Genomic DNA, 21,820 nt, shown 5'->3' with positions numbered 1-21,820 from the left:
TTGGAGATGGTATCATAGGTTCCACTCCTGGGGAGGGAACTAAACGGTGAACTTTGTACATTTATGTAATTATCTGTACATTCTTGGTTAGGTTTTGTTGTTTTTTTGCAACTTGTATACATACTTTTATGCATAGAATCATGAAACTGGGTAAAGGAAATCATCTGCATCACAGAAGTTGACCACTGTGACCCATAGTTCATTCTTTACTGACTTGGTTTCAGTTTTGTGTTTTAAGCTTATTTCTCAAGCACTGTTCATACTAGGATCATCCAACGAAATGATTTTATGCATCTCTGTGAGCACCACACCTTTAGAATAAAATAAGGTTACCTTGACCTACATTTCTCCTCTTAAATGTTTAATTACCCATGTAGGTTCATTTTTTTGCATCCTGTTATACTTGGAATTATAAAACTTAGCCAGGGATGCATCTTGATCAGTAATACACCATCACAAGACTAGGTTGCTTTGACCCATACTTCATGCTTCAGTGAAGGTTAAATTTTCTTTTAGCTGTTCATGCAAGAATCATTAAACTAGATGATTGTATACATCTGTATTAGTACCACACCTGTACAGAAAAGAGGGTTACTTTCACCTACATTTTTCATTTAACTGTTTATGACCATATGTGGGGTTCTTTTGCATGCTACAGGTACACTATCCTATCTAGACTCAAGAAACTTTGTGAAGGGATGTGAGCACTACATCCTTATTGCAGCTCACATTTTATGCTTTTCTGAATATAATTTTGTGTTTTATGTCCCTGTTCTCAAGTATGGTGTTTGCTAGAATTGTGATACTAATGATGGTATACATTTATATTAGTACCACATCCTTACAACCAAAAAAATCTCACCATATCCATTTCCATTGGCTTTGGTCTAGTTTCTGCATTTGGCTGATGGGCATATGGGTTTTATTGAATACTATATGCACATTGACCTTCTTAGAATGATGAATCCAATGGTTTGGAAATGCATGTTGAGAAGCACAAAACCATAAAGCAAAAAAGGTCTCTGTGAACTTTATTTCATGTTTCAGTGACCTTGTTGAATTTTGTGTGTGTGAACTGCATGAATCTCATTTGAGGCCTCATGTTATAGAGGTTGATCAAGATATTAACCATGTCACTGGTAATTGTATGCCAGCCATAAGGGGTTGCATATTGTGTTACACTCTGTCCATCTGTATATTACTAATCTCTAGTTACCAAATTGTATGGATGGCTTGCACTTGGGATAAGGAAGAATGGTATTGATTTAATGGTGAAGGTTGCTGTGACTGAAAGAAGAAAAATAGCTTTTGCACAACAAATTTTAGCTATCTACATGGAGGATTATTTACCATGGGGCAGGCAGTTCACAGTATTGCCAGTATTCCTGTTACAATCTGTTACAGTACCACTGCTTTGATATAATGTGCCATTTTGCATTATTCCTGTTTTGATCTGTTACAGTACCATCTCTTTGATATAATGTGCCATTCACATTATTCCTGTTACAATATGCAGTGGCTCACCTGTCAGGATTCCAGATTTGTGACTTAAATGGTACGGGTTCAAATCCTACCATTGTACCAGCCTGGGTCAACTACCTTGGTGTGTCCTTGGGCAATTCACATTCCAATTCCATGACACTAAATAACCCTATTTGTGCTGATGTGCCTTTATCCTTCAGATCTGTTACAAACAGATACAGTATCGTTACTTTGATATAATGTGCCATTCACAGTATTCCTTTTATAATCTATTACAGTACCACTACTTTGATATAATGAAAATTATTGTTCTTTTTTATTGCTTTATGTCTTGTATGCACTGTCACAGAGGCAAACATTTTGTTTTCACTGTTACTTGATTGTGAATTTATGTTTTGCATGTTGATGTTGACAGTGACTGCTTGAGACTACTAAAAGTTATATAGAGGTGAGCCATGGTATTGTTAATTATATTCTGATTTTCTTACCTGTGGAACTTGTGACTTTATGAAGAAAAAAATCAAGAATTAGGAAATACTAAATGATGTCCATATACGTAATCATTGTGCATTTTATATGGGATTATTGTGATAGACTGACTTAGATGGAGATGTACAGTGTATATGAGTTTAAATTACAAGTATTATGTTTATTCTATCAGAAAAACTTGTCAGGTTTTGATCCTGACCCCCCAAACCACAATACCCTAACCCTCCAAATCACAATACCCTAACCCCCAAAACCACAATACTCCTCTGTTTCTTTGCATGGAGCTTGCATGCTTTTATGATTAGTTCTCAGGTCTGATAAAGAAACTTGTTAAAAAAAACAATCAAAAGCACACACACACTAATGACCCTTGGTCCAGTCAAGAATTTTGCAGCTGTTTTTGTAAAAATATTTGCAGTGTCAACATGAGTGTAGACTGGTTCCATGCTTTATTGTAGATTTGTGAAGGGACAGATAAAAAAGACAATGAACTGATGATGCCAGAAGCTTGATGTTGTCCATTCTTACATGAATACAGTGCGACCCCGCTATAATGCGCCCTGTGATAGTGCGAATTCGGATATAACACAGTCATGGCATGACTCCCGAAATTTTGTATATTTATTCACACATTAAAAAAATATTTTTGGGCCAAAGTTCGTGAAATAGTGTATAAAAAATTTATTATCATTTTGGGGAAGAGATCACGTATGAATTCGAATATCATACGATTGTGGCATGGTTCCTAAAGTTTTAAATATATGTACGTGTATTTTTCTCATACGGGGATTTTTTTTTTTAAGTACGAGAAATAGTGTGTAAACATTTGTTATCATTTTGGGGAAGAGGTCACTTTGAATTCGTATACAATATGATCATGGCATGGTTCCTGAAATTTTAAATACATGTACATGTATTTTTCTCATACTGGGAAAAATATTATATGAATTTTAATATAATACGATCGTGGCATAGCTTCTGAAATTTAACATTTTTGCCAGGTTCTTGAAGTGTTATGCAAAAATAAACATTATCGGAAATGTCACTTATTAAAAACCATGAGTAAAGCCAGTAAGTCGTCTTTGTGATTGTCTTCAATTAATTCTGTATGCAATCGTTGCGCAAACATTAGCCAACATGTGTTTCTTCTTTAACTGCATACACAACCAAGCAGCAGACAATGCGGTGGTTGATAAAAGATTCTCAAAATTTTATAAACATAAAAAAATGAAAGCCACCGACATGCTTGCTGGGCTTGGCGATGTTATTAGATGCAATCAGTTGACCAGTAAATAATGTCTGCTTTATTAGCTGGAAATTGAAAGGGTATGAAATTGTTCATGCATTCAGTTTAAGAAAAATTGTTAAAGTGAATTGTGGCCATTGCAGGCCTACTGTACTTAGTTCTCAGGTTTTACATGGGTATAGTGTTTGTTTATGAACTTGTTATTAATTTCCTAATTTTCATAAAAATATTTTACCGTTATGAAAAAGCAAGTTCACAAATGCAAGTTGTTCTCTGCACTTTGCACAATGATTAGTCTGGTAGTTTTCACACATTTCTTTTGATATTTACAAAATCTGAAGTGAAAGTTATATGCACGCTGAAAGCATGTGTTGATTGTTAATTATTCTTGCTGTAGTCATTAAAACGAAAAGGCGTACAAGTGTTAATTATTGGAAATTTGCAATGAATAAATGTACACATAAATGCGTATGAGAAAATTTTAGCAGTATGAAACTTTTACAGACATCGTTCATATACCCTGGAACGTAATGAACTGTACACGTGCTTCATCTTTCTTAACCTAATTTTGCTGTTAATTTTTCCCTTGAATTCAGACACATAATGATGTGTGACAAATTATTGAATAGTTTAAATATATTTATGCAATTTTTGCAATGGAATTACATGTATTTTGGATTAATTGCAAGCCCCGATGGTACGATATCAGATGGCAAGTAAACGGTGTTAATATTCTGTTCATGCTGTATATTAGACATTGAATTCAGACAGAATGATCTGGGACAAAATTATTGAATATAGTAAATCTGTGTGCAATTTTTCAATGGAATTACATGCATTATGGATGAACTGCATGCCAAGACAGCATGATAGTAAACGGTGTTGATGCTCTATTCTCATATACATCAGACATGAATACACATATATGTGCCCATGAGGTGTTGTTTGAATAAAGTAAAATACTGTAAAACCCTGCATTAACACAACCCTGATATTAACGCAATCCAATTTTTTGGACCCCAATTATCATGTTATAGCAGGGTTCCACTGTACTTACTAACTGTAATCAGGGGAACAGTGCTGTGTGTTTTTGATTGTTGTCAGTCAAATGATTACTAATTGTAGTCAGGGGAACAGTGCTCTTTTTTTAAATGTTATCAGTCAAATGATTATTAATTATAGTCAAGAGAACAGTGTTCTGTGTTTTTGATTGTTGTCAGTCAAATGATTATTAATTATAGTCAGGGGAACACTGCGTTTTTGTGTTTTTGATTGTCGCTAGTCAGATGATTGCTAATTTTTGTAGACAGGGAAACAGTGCTGTGTGTTTTTGATTGTTGTCAGTGTTTTTGATTTTATGAGAAATTATTTACATCTTATTATGCATCATTGTGACTCATTTGGGTTAGCTTTTGTTGGATTGCAAAGAAACTTCATACATATTATGGCTATCGTAGAAAATGCATACACTGAACAATCCTTTTGTTATGTAATGTTTGCTAGAGTTGTTTCCCTTTGTCATAGTTTTATATGATGGCATTATTGTAGGTTAATTTAAACAGCATTAATGTATAATGTGGAGACAAGGGGGTAAATAATTTGCTTTCTATTCCTCTAGTTTGAAAATCAAACTCAGAAGCTTGCAGTAATGATTTTGATACAAGTTTTAATTGTTCCTTTCAGAGTTCCAAGATGCTAGTGTTTACTGATGCAGTTCTTGAGACCAGGCCATGCACAGAACCTCCACCATTTGGTAAGTGTTTGTTTTTAACCATTTTGTAGTAAATAAAATACTTGCTTACCACCTCTGCAGTTGCAGGTTTGATCCTTGATATTGAATTATGCACAAGCCAGGGCTTACCACCCACTGTTTGAATCTTCAAGTTTCCTTCACCCCCTCTCCCCCCCCACCAAAGCACCTTTTAATCCACCTATGTTATTGAGGGTGATTGGTTAATGTTTAAGCCAGTTTGGAGCCCATTATTTGATATAACTTTCTGAGGAAATGGGAACTTCATGGTAAAATGTCATGGCTTCAATGCCCAGACTCCCTCTAAATCTCTGTAAGTCTCAGCCAATATTGTAAGTGAGTTGTTTGGTAGGCTTGTCCTCATCCCCCACTCACTCAAGTTATCTAATTTGCCTGACAGAACCTCAAGTGCATAAAAAATGTAGTGGTTTCCTTTTGATTACACTAAAAGGTGCATGACCCACATATAAGCCAGCTTACAACTCCGAGGCATCTCAAGATGCACAAGGTAAGTTCTAAATGCATTTATTTAGGCAAACTTGTATTTTAAAAAATTACATGTATACTTATCTTGAGGTTGGCGTGCAGGATTATTAAAAAGAAAGGTATAAACTTGTTTGATGTGATGTGATTTGGATTTTTAACGTAGCTTTAAGAATTTTTCAGTCATATTGCTATTATGTCTGCAGTGTGGCAGCTTATAGTGATGTCTAGCACTGGGGCATCATGCCGCAGACATGTAGCATGATGTCCCACCCAGCAGACATGTAGCATGATGTCCCACCCAGTCACATTATCCTGACACCAAGCCGACCAGTCCTAACACTAACCTCTTGATACTAAGCGCTAAGCGAGGCAGCTGTTAGTACCATTTTTGTAAGTCTTTGGTATGTCTCAGCTGGGGATTGAACCCATGACCTCCCGCATCCAAGGTGGATGCTCTAGCCACTAGGCCACCGGAGTGGTATATAAACTTGTTTCAAAAGTAATTTAATTTTCTGTTTTCTTATTGTTTCTGCCTAATTTAGATTTGTGTATAATTTGAGTGAATGATGATGAGAATTTAGCAATCGCGAGTTCATGTAACACTAACTCTCCCTTTTGACTCAATTATTGTTTGTTTATGCATTATTGCATTGGACATTTGATATCAATGCACCGGTAATCATGTTTTTACTTTGCTTTGAAATTGTAAATACCTAAACTCATTAAAATGTAATCCCAGTATGACAACACAACAAACAAACAATACGGTTTGATTCAACACTTGCAATTAGGCTACTTAACATACTTACATAATGGCACCACCGCATGTACATTGTAGGTTTGATTACGCTCTGAATTAAGTACATCCTTTGGAGTTGAATCATGGGCACCAATGGGCTCAACTGTTATGATGTCTCCAAAATACAATAATAAAGTTTCGGAAATAATGCTCAAAAATTATGCTAATACCATAAAAGCTGATTTGTAGTTTGCTTTGATGTAAGCGACCTTACACCGCACCTGTCAACTTTCATGCTGGGAGGGTAAAACAACTCCCGATTTTTGGGGTCGCTTCACACCTACTTCTCGATTTCATAATATCTTCCGATTTTTGCAGACAACTCCTGATTATTACATTATGTCTTTGATTTTCATTTCTTCTAAACGAGAAAAGTCCTACATGTTCTGTTGTATCACCTGTGAATTATTGTTGTGACGAAATAAGTATTTTACTATAAAGAATTCGCTTCTTCCCAAGAATGACCACTACGAATGCTGTAACTCCATATGCTATAGCTCCATTCCCACGAAAGAAACTTACATCACCAGCCAGCTTCAGGGTTTTAATGATTAACTGGCATGTACTGCTGTCGCAAAAACAAGAGACAAATTCGCTGGCTCTAAACATAGGAGATGCTGAAACATCAAGCTTTCCATTGTGTGGAAAGTTATGTTTGTTCAGCTAAATCACAAAACTAACATTGGTTGAGGTTGATCTTAGTTGATCTCTCTGAGAATTTTAGCCATTATTATTACCACTCTTCGTGAACTTGTAAATTACATTGGTTATGTGCTTTGTACAAATAAACGTGTGTACCTTTTTAAAAATATTACCTCAATTTGTAGGATCACTTACATCATTGAAAATGAGTAACTCGTGAGCGCGTGATTCATTGTAAATAAAATGGCTATTAAGGACTAGCTCGTGGTTCCCACGCTTTTCTAAAGATACATTTCCAGGGTTTTTCCAGGATGAAATTAATTTGTTTAAGGTTCACATCTGATCATTATTGAATGGAATTAAAGAACATTTTAGATTGTAATACATGCATTTTCTAAATCTAAAGATGTTTCTCTTTCAAGGCTCTCCAAAACATATAAGTCAGAAAAGATGATCGTGTACAAAACCACAAAATGTATTACACAAAACAAATTTGATTCCTATGAATTGGCACGTAAAGTAATTTCATTTTACAGAATAAAAGTTCTAACATCATTTTGCTGTCAGACCTGCATTATGTTGCCAAGTGGGAACAACATAAGGAACATAAATTAGTTTTGTTTTCTTTCAAAGCTTTAATTCTAAAGAATACTACATCTTATAGAAAGTAAACATTTCCTATTACAGTAGAAAAAAAAATAAATACAAATAATTAAAATCTTGTCTTCTAACAAAAAGAGTTTAACCCTAAATTTATCTGTGCCAATAAAATCCCAAACAAGATTTTTCAAACAAACTGATCTCCTTAAGACGATCTGGTTAAATTTCCATCATTTCAAAAACATTTGAAATGGGTTAATTTAAATTTTATGAAAAAACCTTCAAAATTATATACTGTTGTATGCAAGGACTGAATTTTCTGTAAAATCAACTTGTTTTCTTGTAATTCGTTAAACCAGTCCCCAGGTCTGTATTGATACAGAGGCTCGTATTGTTTTTTTTAATATATAATACAAGGGATGACAATTTCTCATTTCAGCTGAGATTCAACAATTTGGACTACAAATTTGGCTTAAAACAAATTGTAGTCCGTTTTCTGAACAGAGTTTCCTCTGAATATTCCCACCCCATTTTTCACATTTGGACATTCGGGTTGGAGTGTGGGGTCATTGCAGTTACGTATAAAAAATTTGGACATTGGCACTGCCATTCATAGCGACATATGGTAGTCGCTTACCAGTGGGCCTAGAAAATTTAAACTTACGTTATATCGACTCACACCTGCACTAAATCGATAGGAAAATGAATTATTTTCTCAGAAATGGCACTTATTATAAACATTATGTCTTTAATCTGCTGACAGAATAGACAAATCTACGGCATAGATGAAACCTGACCATGGACTCGACATTTGCATTACTAGTCACATGACTTCACAAATCTCAAACGACGAAAATCCAATAGTCATGTGATAACACCAACCTCATTTTATTATTATTGTACAGAAATTCAATTATATTAAATGAAAGTCAGATACTTTTTGCAAAAACCAGCAATCTGGCCAGTCTGATTTATCAAGCAAAGAGCACATGTCAACGTGGTAGTCTTTTGGTACAACAAAACTCCAGAAGTTGTTCTTGGAATATATAAATATGGAGAATTTTGTGTTCTCTTATTTTTGTATTTTTATTAAAACCAGATACGACTTTCATTTAATATTTTTTCTCTACAACATTTGAAAATGTGGGTTGTTAGATTTGTGTTCTATGTGATTAGCAGTGCAAATCGCGAGTACCAGGTAACATTTCATCGACGCCGTAGTTTTATTTTCTTTCAACAGATTAAAGACATATCGATTTTAATACTCAACAATTTCTGAGAAAATAAGTAATTTTCATATCGATATCATGCATGTATCACTTGATCTAACAACATTTAAGTTAATAATAATAATAATAATAATAATAATAATAATGACCTTATTTAAAGAGGGTAACACAATTAGCTAAAAACTAATCTACCTTGAGGCCTTCATACAAAGGAATTCATTTATTTAAGCTGCATCTCTGAAGCCACTGGATATATTGGGTTTGGAAGAAGGATATAGAGTGGGCATTTCAAATCTCAACTGGAATACTATTCCAGAGCAGAGTTCCAGAGTATTGGAAACTTTTTTAAAATAACTCCTTATTTGGTTTGAGAATTTTATACTGTTTGGTAGACATGGATCGCAGGTGGGGAGTATAACCAGGTAGCCTATACTGGAATAGTGATTGTAAATATTCAGGAGCACTATTATGAGATATCCTGTACAGTTTGCTTGTCCATTCTGTAAGTGGCCACACTTTGCCACGATCATGTAGGCCTCATTTGTTGCAAGAGTGGTTTTCATACCTTCTATGTAACGAAAGATACGGATATTGACCAGAGTTTGAAAATAAAAGTCTATTAGCTGAATCTAATCCACTGAGCATTTGGATTGACTCAACATATATGTTTATTTCAAGCACCCATATGATACATACTGCACCCTCCGAATATTCTGGTTAGAACTCGATAAATTTAACTCACGATAAGTTTACTTCAAAATATTTGTGAAATTCAAGGGCTTTTCATGGTAGGGAAAAGAATTATCATTTCTCCTGACTTTTTCCCCCATTTCCCGGTAGCATGGGGACCCTGCTAGCTGAAATGTTATCTGGAAGAATGCAGTTTGGTCGAAACAATGAATAAAGCAAAATCTGCATCTATGTTTGGGAATAAGTAAAGATTTAAGTGACACTATGCATGCTTTGCACTGTGTAAGTACTATACATTATAGTTCAGCATGGTCTCCCTGGTCAACTCAATCGCCTCGCGAATTATGAAGTCTGTATTTACCTTTATTTAACTTCGTGTTGGAGAAATCAGAAAATATGCGCATGCAAACTAATAACAAATTCAATCATTGTACTTTATAACAGTTTAATAATTTTCTGGTCACCGAAAGTTAATTTTGTTTACATGCCTATGTCTTAGGACACGGAAAAAATTATTGTTTCGTGTCCCAAGATTTACAGCCATTACAGTAGTCAACAAAAAGACCTAAAAACTGTCAAGTTTACACATTGGCCCACGGATAAGTCAACCCCCTTCTTCCAGGCTTATACGCGAGTATATACGGTAATAAACTGCCCCTTGCATCCCTTCTAAAGTATCAATGACTGTTTACACTTTACAGAAATAGAAATAACTGTATTGTATTTTAATTCATTTAGTTCAAAGAGTTGGTAGGTACTGATTTAAAGAATGGATATTTTCTGCAATTGAAACTAGTCCAGTTTACTGTGACTTGAACGGATTACAAAACTTGAAGTTAATGCTTTTTCTGATGGAAATTTTAAAACTGGTGCTCAACAACTTCAGCAGCATTTTGGAAGACTTTGTAGCATTCATAAAACAAAAATACCCCCAAATACTTTTCCTACTTTACTACTGACAAAATACAGATAAGTGCATGGAAATACAGCTATAGTACATGGAAAGACAGATATAGTACATGGAAAGACATATATAGTACATGGAAATACAGATATAGTGCATGGAAAGACAGATATAGTACAGGGAAAGACAGATATAGTACAGGGAAATACAGATATAGTACATGGAAAGACAGATATAGTACATGGAAAGACATATAGTACATGGAAATACAGATTTATTGCATGGAAAGACAGATGTGCATGGAAATACAGATATAGTACATGGAAAGACAGATATAGTGCATGGAAAGACAGATATAGTACAGGGAAAGACAGATATAGTGCATGGAAATACAGATATAGTACATGAAAATACAGATATAGTACATGGAAAGACATATAGTACATGGAAAGACATATAGTACATGGAAATACAGATATAGTAAATGGAAAGACAGATATAGTTATGGAAAGACAAATATAGTACATGGAAAGACAGATATAGTGCATGGAAAGACAGATATAGTACATGGAAAGACAGATATAGTGCATGGAAAGACAGATATAGTACATGGAAAGACAGAGATAGTACATGGAAAGACATAGTACATGGAAATACAGATATAGTACATGGAAAGACAGATATAGGACATGGAAAGACAGATATTGTACATGGAAATACAGATATAGTACATGGAAAGATAGATATAGTGCACAGAAATACAGATATAATGCATGGAAAGACAGATATAGTACATGGAAAGACAGATATAGTACATGGAAAGACAGAGATAGTACATGGAAAGACAGATATAGTACATGGAAATACAGATATAGTGCATAGAAAGACAGATATAGTGCATGGAAATACAGATATAGTACATGGAAAGAAAGAGATAGTACATGGAAAGACAGATATAGTGCATGGAAATACAGATATAGTGCATGGAAAGACATATAGTACATGGAAAGACATATATAGTACATGAAAAGACAAATATCGTACATGGAAATGCAGATATAGTACATGGAAATACAGATGTGCATGGAAATACAGATATAGTACATGGAAAAGACATAGTACAGGGAAATAGAGATATAGTGCATGGAAATACAGATATAGTGCATGGAAATACAGATAAAGTGCATGGAAAGACAGATATAGTACATGGAAATACAGATACATTGCATGGAAATACAGATATAGTACATGGAAATACAGATATAGTGCATGGAAATACAGATATAGTGCATGGAAATACAGATATAGTACATGGAAATACAGATTTAGTGCATGGAAAGACATATAGTACATGGAAAGACAGATAGAGTACATGGAAATACAGATATAGTGCATGGAAAGACAGATATAGTGCATGGAAATACAGATATAATACATGGAAATACAGATACAGTACATGGAAATACAGATATAGTACATGGAAAGACAGATACAGTACATGGAAATACAGATATAGTACATGGAAATACAGATATAGTGCATGGAACGACAGATATAATGCATGGAAATACAGATACAGTACATGGAAATACAGCTATAGTACATGGAAATACAGATACAGTACATGGAAATACAGATATAGTACATGGAAATACAGATATAGTACATGGAAAGACAGATATAGTACATGGAAAGACAGATATAATGTATGGAAAGACAGATATAATGCATGGAAATACAGATACAGTACAGGGAAAGACAGATATAGTACATGGGCCTGAAGGCAAAGCTGAAGCAAGATATCCCAAGAACAGAGGTTTATGCTACAGTTAGTAAGAATTCCACAGCTGAACAAAATTTATGAAATTTTTTACAAATCTTGTTGTGGGGCCCTCTACAGCAAATGTGAACTTCAGTCTTGTAACTATATCAGACACACAATGTGAACTTAAGTCTTGTAACTATATCAGACACAAAATATGAACTTAAGTCTTGTGAACTATATCAAAAGTATAAAGAAAAACTGCTTAACCTTAAAAAAAAACGTGGTTGGAAAAGAAATTGTTGGCTTGAATATCAATCAAGAAAATTATGGATGACAACTCAGATGTAAACATGGATGTTGACAGCGAGGTTAACACCATTGAAGTTGATGATTTGGATGATTATGATGATAATATTGACTTAAATGATGGGTTAGAATTGAATCAAGTTGATGAAAGAGATGATGCATGGATTCATGCACTTTTCGACATTGATTCAGAGAATGAAGCTGACTTTGAAGGCTTTCAAGAGGAATGGGTCCAGATCACCCATTCTGTTCTTAATACATAAATTGCTATTTACATACTATTGTTTAAGTTTCAAAACACAAATTTGTATGTTTGTATGATCAAATGATAATTTGCAGAAATTGCTATAACCAGAGCTATATGTAACACATCTGTTATGACTTACTCAGGGAAAGTGTTAATGGTCACTTAGCTATCAAAACACATGCCTGTGAATGTGCAAGAGTTTGTTGGTTGGCACAATTGAAATCAACATCAGCTATTTGATGGCTTGAGGCCTACATTTTGCCTCGAGCTAAAACATGACACCAGAAATAATTGGCTATGGTGAGGGAGCATCTCAGAAGCTTATACTATCACTGAGTGTATGTCGAAAATATCACATGGCAAAGTTGGTTTTGCTTTACTGACAGAAGAGGGGAAGTTTTCATTTTTTAGGCAACTTAGTTGCCCACTTTGCCCGGTAGTGTGACCCCTGAGGACCTGGAGAAAAAATCATTTCTTTTAATGAAATCAAATAGAATCAGAATTTTAGTAGACAAAGTCACATTTCTGTTAGGAGTACACTATTTTAAGATGCAAATGAACACAGAAAATAAAGTGGGGTTCACACAGTCAGTGAAAAGTATTTGAATTTTGACTCATCCTTGAAAAGTACTTGAAAATCATTTTACCGTGAAAAGTACTTGAAATAAGCCTTGGTCCTTGAAAACTATAAAGTTAATCGCCAAACGAATGAACAAAATTTCTTTTCATACTATTACGTCACATAATTGAAATGAAACTGTTTGCTGCTATGTAGTTTACAACACGTGACCACTCAGATATTTATAATTGTGCGCAGACCTGATTATATAGAGCATTAAAAATTGTGTGAATCTTTTCCAATGATCATTCTTCGTCTATTTATTTTCTGTGGCAGTGGTACATGTTTGTACTTTAAATCATGCTGAATCAGCTTTTCAAACTCTCTAACAAAAGATCATGAAAAATATACACAAAAATAGTAGCAATTTGTTCTTATTTCATGTCTAAGCTTCTGATTTTCAGCATATGATCTTAAATTCTGAAGTTTGCTGGGAGTCTGTTACTGATTTTTTGGCATTGTGACTGGGCGTAAATTCTGACTATGCCTTTTAACAAAAAGGCTGCTTTCTTCATAGTGTACTTACATCTACATGTAAATGTACCTGTGAAATTTCAATGAGCAATCATACGACAGCAGATAAGAAAAAGTTAGACGCGGCAACACACAGCATACTTTTGCGGTGGATGATTTTAAGATTCATCATGTCATGCGTCAAGGTTTCGTGAAGTGTGTCCGAGAGAGAAGGCAGGCTTCGTCAATCTGCATAAACTCCAGTCTCTACCAAATATTCAGGACGCTATATTCACACCCACCAAAGGACAAACAGATGTACATGGCATTGAGAATATGGAAGATGTATTTGGGTATTTTTCTGCGAGAGCTTACCCATTTCACCTGGAGCAAATTGTCTGGGAAGCGTGTGTTCAACCCAATTGGTGTCAAAAACAAGAATACCAGACCTGATAGTTAATTTCCCACATACATGAAAGTGAAATAATGGTGGATTATACTTCCATAATGAAACATTCTACAAATTTGCTTTACCAAATAACAGGTCTATCAACTTCGAATCTCAGTTAAAATTTCTATTCTGTCAATTTTTGTTTGTTAGTGTTATGCATTTATTCATCTCATCTGATTTATTGGATATTATCAGTCACATATCAGTGTCTTAGATTGACAGTAGGCCAGGTCATATTTACATAAAACTGAAACATTTCCCATTGATTTTAAGTAAGCAGCCACTGCTGATTTCAATTTTGTCAATTATTGGCCCATAATTTTTTGTACTGACCCATCATTATTAGTGCTTGTTACACATGCCGGTGCATTGAAGAAAGAGAAACTCCACAAGCAGTCAGAAATGGAAACTATCAAAAAGGAAATTGCTGACCATGTTAAAGAACTTAGTACTTAAAAAGTCAGTGGTTGTAGTGTGGTCATGTGTGTAAATTATATTTGAGTGTAGAATTTAAAGAAAAGATTGTGACTATTCTAATTTGTCTACTTTTTATCCTTCCATTGTATTTTGTTCTTTATATGATGATTTGTGACTATCATACAAGCAGACTCTTATCTCCAGTAGTTGTAGTGAAGTTGGAGTTCAGAATTTAAAGAACTGATTAACCTAGTGTACCTTCTTTGCTATGTAATTGATAGGTTTATTTTTGTTCTTCATATAAAGATCTGAAATCATTTGTTTTAAAGTGTTGTTATTCTCCTAAGATTTTTTAAAATATTCTCTATTATAAAGTCTCAAGCTTATTGCACAAATATTAGGAAGCCCCTTATCAGGAAATTACAATATTCTCAATAATCCTTTAATTGGCTATTGATAAATATACCTAAAATACATTGGGCATCAGGGTCTTTAAAAAAATTGGATAAATTCCTTGAAAAGTCCTTGAATTTTATCACACCAAAGGTGTTTGAACCCTGTAAATCTATTCAGAGAATTTTTATGTTTCTTATTTATTTAAAATAAAGCAGTTTCAGTGTTGTATTAAAGTAATAGTAAAATGAATGTAACCATTTTTGGCAAGTGGAATTTTAGTTGCGGCAAGATTTTTTTATTGGTATATATTCTGTATGTTCTTCAAGGAAATGAAATCGAAACAAGTGCATATTTTGCTATAATATGTATTCTCTTCATGGCATTATAAAACAGCAAATTTTGAACATAAATCGGATTCTGATTCTGATGGTGGTGTTACATTGGGCTTAGCATAGATAATACCTAGGTGCTGTATTTATAGTTTTTTATCTAAAAGACTTTTTCAACTAAATCTGCAAAATTAATTGCCTCCATCACAAGAAATAGATATTTTTGAGAGAATACAATACAATATATATACATGTAACTGCTCGAAATAGAAGACTATACATGTGATAGAACCTGGATTTCAAACCAATGGATTTACCAGTTTTGATCTGTATATTGACTTCTAAACCTGTAGATTTTTTTATTGGCATAAATTTTTTATGTTCTTCAAGGAAATGAAATCAAAACAAGTGCATATTTTGCCATAATATGTATTCTCTTAATAGTATTATAAAACAGCAAATTTTGAACATAAATCAGATTATCATTCTCACGGCAGTGTTGCAGAAATAACTAATAATGAATCAGTACATTGTCATTAAATGAAAAAGCAAGAGTTGGTTATCTGCAAAGATTTTTTGATAACATCCAATAACATTTTTAGTTTCCGTCACAAGATCACAGTCTGGTAACTGCTGATAACATCCACTGTGATTAATGTGTGATCCCACTATAATGCAATGGTTGGAGTCCATAGAACCTGATGGTGTTATGTACCGAACCTTGTTATCACCAACCAAGATAGTTAGCTGAAGAAAATCATGCATGTACCTAACAAAAATGGCCAGGGGAGTAATAAGAACCGGTGCAAAAATATATGCTTTTGATTAAATGTTGACAAAACTAGTCAGAAATACACTTGTATATTCACCACTTTGTATAGTATAATCCATAATGCATTAAGTACTGTACATATATAATTGAAAACTCCATGAATTATAGTATAGATGACATGTTATTAAATGTACATATCAGTCTCATCCTCTTGTTTTTATTATTGTAGTTGGCTTGCTTTGATGAGGGGTTCATGTGTTACTGAAGTCACCACTAAAGTCCAACTTTGGAGGACCAAACAAAGACACATTGATTTACACTGGCCACTGGCAGCATCAGATAATTGTAGAACATCAATTGAAACTGATTTTTTTTCTTCATTTGCCTAGCATTTATACAGAACAACAGGTGCTTCAAAAGTAATCAGTTTTCTGTGAAGTTTCAGTAAAACTATTTATTTGTACATTGTAAAACTAAGAAATAGCCATTGTTTGGTCAGTTGATGTGGTTCCTGTTCCTGCCTTCAAAGGTTGGTCAAATGTACCTTAGGTCTAGCATGACTATTTGAGAGTGTATCATAGCATACATTACTCAGGCCAGATATCAGCATAAACAGATTATGATATAACAATGCACTGTTAAGATGGCTTTTCAATATGAACAAAGGATTTTTGTGACAATATGTAGATTCCAGTGCATTTTATATCCAAGTTTGCAGCTTCCTTTCATGGTGCATTTGGATTTCAACCCTCCACCCTACAATTGTATGTACAAGTTTAAACATCCAACAATGTTGTCACAAAAAACCCAACCCGGATGGTATATTTTGTTGCCAGTAAGAAAATATAATTGCAATTTGTGACATTGGTGAAGCCCAGCATGATTCCTGAATAAACTTTTTACACATTTTTGATGCTTTTAAGAAGAAAATTTTGATGTGCACAAAAAATACAGTCATGTATATGAAATTTCAGGAGCCACGCCATGATTGTCTTGTATTAGAATTCATACACAATCTCTTCCCCAAAATGATAATAAACTTTTTGCACGTTATTTTTGTCATACTTTTTAAAGAAAAAAAATGTGACCGAGAAAAATACATGTATTTGAAATTTGGGGAGTCATGCTATGATCATGTCATATCCAGCTTCATGTTATAATGGAGCATGCTATAGCGGGGTCACATTGGATAAAGTTTCACACTTAACAGACTTTCAATAGTTTTTTGGTCCAGATTTTTCCCTGAATCACTTTTTATTTGACAAAGAATGGAGAATGTCCTCATTGTATCATCATTTTTGTTGTAATGACAGGACAACTAAGCAAAAGAGTTCTAACTTAAGTTTTATTGTTGCTGGGTTTGTAAGGTTGCTTACTCTTCTCCAACACTCCTCCTCACTTTACGGAATAAGTTACTGACTAGGACTTAAGATGTATTCCTGAGTCTCTTCATCAAGCATGGGCTTCTTTCTCTTAATGGTTCAGATCCAAAACTCTGCTGGCAGGCTTCACCACTATAAATAAAAATAACGTTTGAATTCGAATAGAAATAAACCAAAAAAATACATTGTGTATTTATGCTTATATGAATTTATCTCTAAATTAATTATCTTGTATTGTAAACTGATACATTTTATCAAGGGATTGAACACTTCAAAAAGATTAGGAAATGCAAAAGATGCTTACCTTTTGAAACACAAAATGCAAACTCTTCTTGGACAGTGGTTTCTTAGTATTGGGAGAAAATAACACATTTTGGCATTTTGAATAAAATATGTACAATTTGTCCATATATATTCCTCTTAAAACATGTTTAATAATAACAATAACAATTAAACATGACCAAAAAAAAATCAAAATACTTTAGTGTCTCTGCTGAAATCATTTATTATTGTTGGTCTCCATCTTATCTCCATCTCCCTCCACCAACGGTCTGCCGATTTTCATCAAAGCATCAGGAGACATCATGACCATTTTTTATTCTTTTATTACTTCTGACATCCAGAATCCCACATTTGACCTTAAACTCCCCAAATTACAGCAATAATGTAATCAGTTGACAGCTTGTTTTGTACACGTCAACTGTTATTTAACAATTCTAATCTGTTTGCTCTGCTCTGCAGCATCACATGTGTCAATGTACTGATGGAAAATGTATGGTCCCGAGCACCATAATAGACTGATTCTGGCTGTTTTCTCCAATGTGTTGATAAAACACATAAAAATGCTGTGTTCAGGAGGGGTATAGAAAAATTCCATTAATTTTTAAAAGTGGTAGATTTCAACTTTAAAATGGTATGTGTGGTAGATGGCCTTTTCACTGTATTAATATAGCAGCCATTTGAGTTGAAGGGCGGAAGCTTGGTATAACTTTATGTCATCACTAAAAGGTGTCACATTGGCAGTCCTATCTTCAGGGATAAAGACACAAGCCAATATTTTTATTTACATCACTATTGCTCTTCTGCTTTTAACTTGACACCTGTTGATTATGTTGGGTATATTGTATATTGTGAATAGAAAATGTGTTGCATTGTACATTTGAAATCTTATCCTCAAGGTTAAGGTCACAGGTCAACATTTTAAGGTTTCTTTTGTTTGTGAATTATGTCATAGAGGCTGTTGGAGGTAGAGGGATGAACCAGAGTACACTAATGCTTCTCAGTTTGATGGCATCTCACATATCACAGTCAAGATTTTGTCCTCAGGGTCAAGGTCACTCATGAATTATTTACCCCTGTTCTGCACTTTTTCTCTGATACTTTTGGAGCAACTTGAACTATGCCACTGGTACTTTGGGGGAAGACTAGAACCACTCATCTGATAGGCATGGAGAAATTTTAAACTGTCACTGATAGGCATGGAAAAGTCATGAACCATGCCAAGAACCATGGTTCAAGTCTTCAGCCTAGGGAAAACTTGAACCATACCACTGGTAGGCCAGAGGAGACTCAATCCATCTAAATCGGTAATGCTTATTTAACTACTAGTAGACCAACAGAAGACATTAACTGTGATCATGGTTTTTGTTGTTGCAGTTAATCTTCCCTGGTTCAATTGAGGTATTGATCATACTCTACATTATAAGTTACAGATTAGTGAATTGTAGTAAATATTTATTTGCAGCTCAGTATCCCATCTTCCCAGTTTGGGATGGAACAAGGGATTTCCCAGGTGTGCCAGGTTTACCTGGGGAGATAAACATATCCAAAGGAAGTCCACGTCAGAAAGGAAATAAAATGGAGAAAGAGACACAAGTACAGACTTTTGTTCGAAGTTACTTCCCAGAAACATGGCTTTGGGACCTACATACTATAGGGTATGCTGTCTTTGGAACAAATCCTTTACTCAGTAATATGAATTTAAATTTCATACACATATGCATCACTGCAGGTCATGCATTTAAACTTGGTACACATATGCATCACTGTAGGGCATGCATTTAAACTTGGTACACATATAAATCACTTCAGGGCATGCATTTAAACTTGGTACACATATGCATCACTGTAGGGCATGCATTTAAACTTGGTACACATATAAATCACTTCAGGGCATGCATTTAAACTTGGTACACATATGCATCACTGTAGGGCATGCATTTAAACTTGGTACACATTATGCATGACTGTAGGACATGCATTTAAATGTGGTATGCATAATCATCCCTGCAGGGCTTGAATTTAAACTTGGTACACATCTGCATCACTGTAGGACATGCATTTAAATGTGGTACACATATGCACCACTGCAGGGTATGCTTTTAAACTTGGTACACATATGCATGACTGTAGGACATGCATTTAAATGTGGTATGCATAATCATCACTGCAGGGCTTGAATTTTAACTTGGTACACATGTATCACTGCAGGGCATGCATTTAAACTTGGTATACATGTATCACTGTAGGACATGCATTTAAATGTGGTACACATATGTATCACTGTAGGACATGCATTTAAATGTGGTATGCATAATCATCACTGCAGGGCTTGAATTTTAACTTGGTACACATGTATCACTGCAGGGCATGCATTTTAACTTGGTACACATGTATCACTGTAGGGTATGCATTTAAACTTGGTACACATGTATCACTGTAGGGTATGCATTTAAACTTGGTACACATATGCGTCAGTGCAGGGCATGCATTTGAACTTGGTACACATATGCGTCAGTGCAAGGCATGCATTTGAACTTGGTACACAGGCATCACTGTAGGGCATGCATTTAAACTTGGTACACATATACATGACTTCAGGGCATGCATTTAAACTTGGTACACATATTTATCTCTGCAGGGTATGCATTTAAACTTGGTACACATATGAATCACTGTAGGGTATGCATTTAAACTTGGTACATGTATTCATAACCTGCAGAGCATGCATTTAAACTTGGTACACATGCATCACTGCAGGTCATGCATTTAGACTTTGTACACATATGCATCACTGCAGGGCATGCATTTGAACTTGGTACACATATGCATTACAGTAGGGCATGCATTTAAACTTGGTACACATGTATCACTGCAGGGCATGCATTTAAACTTGGTACACATATGCATCACTGCAGGTCATGCATTTAGACTTTGTACACATGCATCACTGCAGGGCATGCATTTGAACTTGGTACACTTATGCATCACTGCAGGGCATGCATTTAAACTTGGCACACATATTCATCACTGCAGGGCTTGAATTTAGCACTATATTTATGGTGAGAATTTAAAGGTATAATTTTGTTTTTCATGCTGTTGTCTCACCTGCAGTAGCAGATGAGAGAAAGAGCTATCACTTTTCCATTTGTAACTATATGTGCTTGGGACTGTTTGATGTTAAACTAGAGTAGTCCAGTTGATTTAGTGAGGGACTATTATATAGTATGTATGGATTTTCATTTCCTGACACTATACTAAGTAATATCCATAGCATGCTTCAAGCTTCAGTTTTTTTTCATTGCAGGGATGATGGTGTTGTCAATGTTACTACAGAAATTCCACATACAATTACAGAGTGGGTTGGCAACACCCTGTGCTCAAACTCCAAGGACGGTGTTGGAATATCACCCATGATTGGCATCACGGTTTTCCAACCATTCTTCCTCTCCTTCACCCTGCCATACTCAGCCATTCGGGGAGAGAATCTTCCAGTGTTAGTGACTGTCTTCAATTACATGAAAGAATGTTTAACTGTAAGCCAACTTAGCGTCATTTTCCATTTGTATGCTCCTACCCCCCCCCCCTTCCCATGATATGGCATTTGCATTTTCGGTTTGTTGCTTTGTGGGTGTGCCTGTGAACAGCTTGGTTAATATTTTTCCCACACTTGTAGCTTCATAAGTGTTTGTCCATTTCACCTCATCTTTAGAATATAATACCATCACAAACTCCCCTTTTTGCAGTAACAGTTTCTGTGCCATAGTGGGGCCATGAAGTTAAGAATTGCAACAGGCACACAGTTTGATTCAAGGTTTTCTTTAAAGATTTTTGATCATTTTTGACCTATCCATGACCCCTGTACCAATTCACTTAATGTTTATCACATACTTCCCTTCCCAATACCAGTCCTGCCCCATGTTCTGCCCCAAGGTGAGGTCATGAGGTCAATAATTAAATTGGGAGACACCTAAAGTTTATTGCAGCACTTGTAGATTTTTTTAGTCCCCTTAACTGTTTCAATTCATATTTGAAATAAATAGCATCACATACAGCCCTTCTCTCAGTACCAATCCTGCCTTTGGCT

The 21,820-nt window shown here is 34.8% G+C and overlaps 1 protein-coding gene across 3 annotated transcripts in view; it reads left to right on the top strand.

Moving 5' to 3' along the window:
- Positions 1–21,820, top strand: part of LOC149801965 (alpha-1-macroglobulin-like) — a 251,727-nt gene that overhangs the window by 143,474 nt on the left and 86,433 nt on the right. For all 3 annotated transcript variants that reach the window (XR_016420765.1, XM_089956363.1, XM_089956364.1), the window contains 3 exons: positions 4,901–4,970; positions 19,199–19,391; positions 21,041–21,269. Coding sequence is in view for 2 of the 3 variants with exons in the window: in XM_089956363.1 (XP_089812489.1) it covers positions 4,901–4,970; positions 19,199–19,391; positions 21,041–21,269 (492 nt within the window). In the remaining variant the exon portion in view is untranslated. The remainder of the gene's footprint in view (positions 1–4,900; positions 4,971–19,198; positions 19,392–21,040; positions 21,270–21,820) is intronic.

This window comes from Sinohyriopsis cumingii, chromosome 4 (assembly GCF_028554795.1).
Source record: "Sinohyriopsis cumingii isolate HCF-2022 chromosome 4, ASM2855479v2, whole genome shotgun sequence".
NCBI classification, from domain to species: Eukaryota; Metazoa; Mollusca; class Bivalvia; order Unionida; family Unionidae; genus Sinohyriopsis; species Sinohyriopsis cumingii.
This window is presented reverse-complemented; position numbering and strand designations above follow the sequence as displayed.